This window comes from Pteropus vampyrus, unplaced genomic scaffold (assembly GCF_000151845.1).
Source record: "Pteropus vampyrus isolate Shadow unplaced genomic scaffold, Pvam_2.0 Scaffold53, whole genome shotgun sequence".
Taxonomy (NCBI): Eukaryota; Metazoa; Chordata; class Mammalia; order Chiroptera; family Pteropodidae; genus Pteropus; species Pteropus vampyrus.
The window spans coordinates 4,589,009-4,592,018 of NW_011888834.1; the positions used below are offsets into that span (position 1 = coordinate 4,589,009).

The 3,010-nt window shown below is 42.0% G+C and overlaps 1 protein-coding gene across 1 annotated transcript in view; it reads right to left on the reverse strand.

Annotated features, from left to right (window-relative positions):
• The window catches only part of PALLD (palladin, cytoskeletal associated protein), a 355,442-nt gene extending 353,412 nt beyond the window's left edge, over window positions 1–2,030 (reverse strand). The window contains exon 1 of the mRNA XM_011360286.2: window positions 1,138–2,030. Coding sequence (XP_011358588.1) covers window positions 1,138–2,030 — 893 coding nt within the window. The remainder of the gene's footprint in view (window positions 1–1,137) is intronic.
• Between the last annotated feature and the right edge of the window lie 980 nt (window positions 2,031–3,010).

Genomic DNA, 3,010 nt, shown 5'->3' on the forward strand with positions numbered 1-3,010 from the left:
AATCTTCATTAATAAAAGCAAAACTTTAAAAAATGGTTTAACTTTAAAAAGTTTTTTATAGTATAATCCTGACTTGGAATGTTATTTCCATTTTGGCATTTGAAATTAAGAGATGAGAAATAATAAAAATAATAGGTGACGCCAGTGCAGCAGTCACTACGTGCAAGGCACTACTTGATTTTTTCTCACATATTATTTCATCGTCATAAAAAAGTATGAGGTAGGTATGATTATGATTTCCATTTCACAGGTGAACAAACTGGGTCACAAAGTAACTGGCCTGGGTGACTTGGTTGGTGGAGACATGATTGGAAACCCTGCAATCTGACTCCAGGGTCATGCCTCTTAACCTTCTGCACAGAAGGTGCAGACTTGGCAATTAAGGAGGACAAATTTATAGACATAATGGACACGGTGGTGTAAGTGTTTACTGACTCCGATTAATCACACACTCATCTAATTGTGATTTTTTTTTTTGCCATACGCATTCTCTAGTGGCCAGAGCCAGTGTATGAACAACAGATCTGTTGCCTTCTTGGTTCCGTTTATCTTTCCTTGCTAGAAAAGTTCTGCCCTCCTTGGTTGCATCACATTGAAGATATGTCGCTGTGCTTACCTTAAGCGACTATGTGCTGATTGGGCCCATACCTTAGACCAGATTATGTATTCAGCAGCCATTACTGTGGTTGGCCTCTACATACTTTTCGTCTCTGTACTGACAGATAAACTTTTAGATTTAGCCACACTTTCAGCCATCTTCAGCAACTCACATTCAAATTATGCATGCATTTTTCACTGTATCTTGAATAAATCGGTTGTACATTTTAAGTTTCCCTGGCTGTTATTAATTCCGGAGTCTGATGTAACAACCTGTTTGTGCTCCCCTATGTCTGTCCAGTCCTTTGCTTCCCCCCCTTAGTCAGTATTACATGGTTCATAACAACAAATATATCTCACCAGGGACAACTAGAACAACTAGTATTTGCAATTCTGGGATGCTTTTGCCTTGCAGGTACCTGAAAACACTACCTGAGGCTTCAGAGGGCTAACTGGAGAGGAAATCTCTTCTCTTCCCACATTAACACAAAAACAAAACTCAACACGAATCATCCGATATTCGTAATAAACAATTCTGACCTGATTCGAGGCGTTGGGTTTCCAGTGACTCTACACTCCAGATAAACTTGACTTCCTTCCGCCACTTCTTGGCTCCTCAGCTTCTGGATGAACCGAGGAGCTGATGGGAGGCAGAGTGCATTCTGGGGCTGTGGGCGAGAAATGCTATTGAGCGGCACTGCTTCGTCCTGGTCTGCTCCATAGCAACGCCTGGCCTTGGGTAACTTTTCCGCTTCCTCCATCTCTCGTTGGTCTTCGGTAGGGCTCTGGCTGGCCGAGGCACTCATCAGGGCTGAGGGCTGATTTTTTGGAGACAGGTACCCACTGTCTGGTGATGAGGACTCGCCATTTGGGCTTCTGTTTCTTGGCTTTGCTGCTCTTCTAAATATGGATGTCAGCTCCTCTATGAGATTAGCTGCCTTGTCACACAGCTGGTTCTGGGGGCCAGCTGTACCTTGATAAGCTGGTTTGGGCTTTACACTTGTGTTGGGAGTTCTTGCATCACATTTTTCAGCCTTCTGGAGGCTCCGGATATAGCTGGGTCTGGCAAGCAGGGGCGAGATGGTAGGCTTCCTCTTTGAACCAGGTGAGGAGATACACTCAATTTTTCCTTCTGGTCTGTTATCTGGAAGTGTTCCTGAGGAGGAAGGATCACCCAATTTGGTCTCCTTTCGGGAAGAATTTTCACGGAGTCTTACAGGAGTGGTGTTGAAAATCTGTGAGATTTCCTTTTCTGAGTCAAAATCTTCTGTCTTAGAGTTGGCTATAGCTCTCTGTGCCAGGTCAAGGCTCTTGTTTATCTCTTCCTGGCTGAGAAAAGCTGATAGCCCAGGGAAGAAGTCAGCATTCCTGTTTTCTTCCTGAATGTCTGATAGGGAATCATAGAAAGAGTCATGGGAGGAAGTCTCTGACATATCGGAATCCTCTTCATACACTCTTTGCTTTCAACAGGAAGGCCAGAGGAGGCACTGGAAATCAATTTACTTCTGTCCTGAAAGACAATATAGAGAGACTTGCCAATAGTAGTAAGATTGTGTGTGTGTGTGTGTGTGTGTGTGTGTGTGTGTGTGTGTGATTGTGATCATAATACTACTAATTTACAAGTTGGGAGAAACATTAAGGTGAACAAATACACAGCTGACCCTTGAACAACATGGTTTTAATTGTGGATTTTTTCAATAAATACTGCTGGCCCTACCTATTTTCAGATTTCACATTTGCGGATTGAACAAACTGGTAGAAAACAGTATTTTTGCTTTCCCAGCTGTGGATTCCCAACCGTGGATTCACGTGGGAAAAAAATACTGTTTTCCATCTATGCTTGGTTGAACCCCAAAGATACAAAGGGCCACTGTAGTTAAGATTTTGGGGAGTCAAAAATTATGCACAAATATTTGACTCCAAAGGGGGAGAGGGAGGTTTAACCTCTCCATGTTGTTGTTCAAGGGTCATCTGTACTTTTTTTAAAAATCTGTTGTATAAGTTGGAAGAGACATTAAGTATACTTGTATTTACCATTTATCACTTAATTTAATATTTGCTCGTGAGTGAATATGATCTTACTCACCAGCATTGACTAATTCAAGAAGACAGCTATCTGCAGTGTGTGCTGTGAGTGCAGAAGGGCACTTCTCAGAGCCTCCCTTCCCTCTGCCCCCGACTGCACAGCTCAGGACAGCTTTGACTTCACTGGTGTTTTGAGATTTGTAGCTTGTTGATATTTTTAGTAAATATGACCCTGCTAGAAAATAACTACAAAATACGTTTTGACTCCAATCTTCATTTTTTAGTTTTCAATGAAATGTTGAAATCTTATAGCCTCATTCTTTCTTTGTGTCCAGCCATGTGCTTCAAGTTCATTCACTCAACAGTTAATTCAACACATAGTGCATAA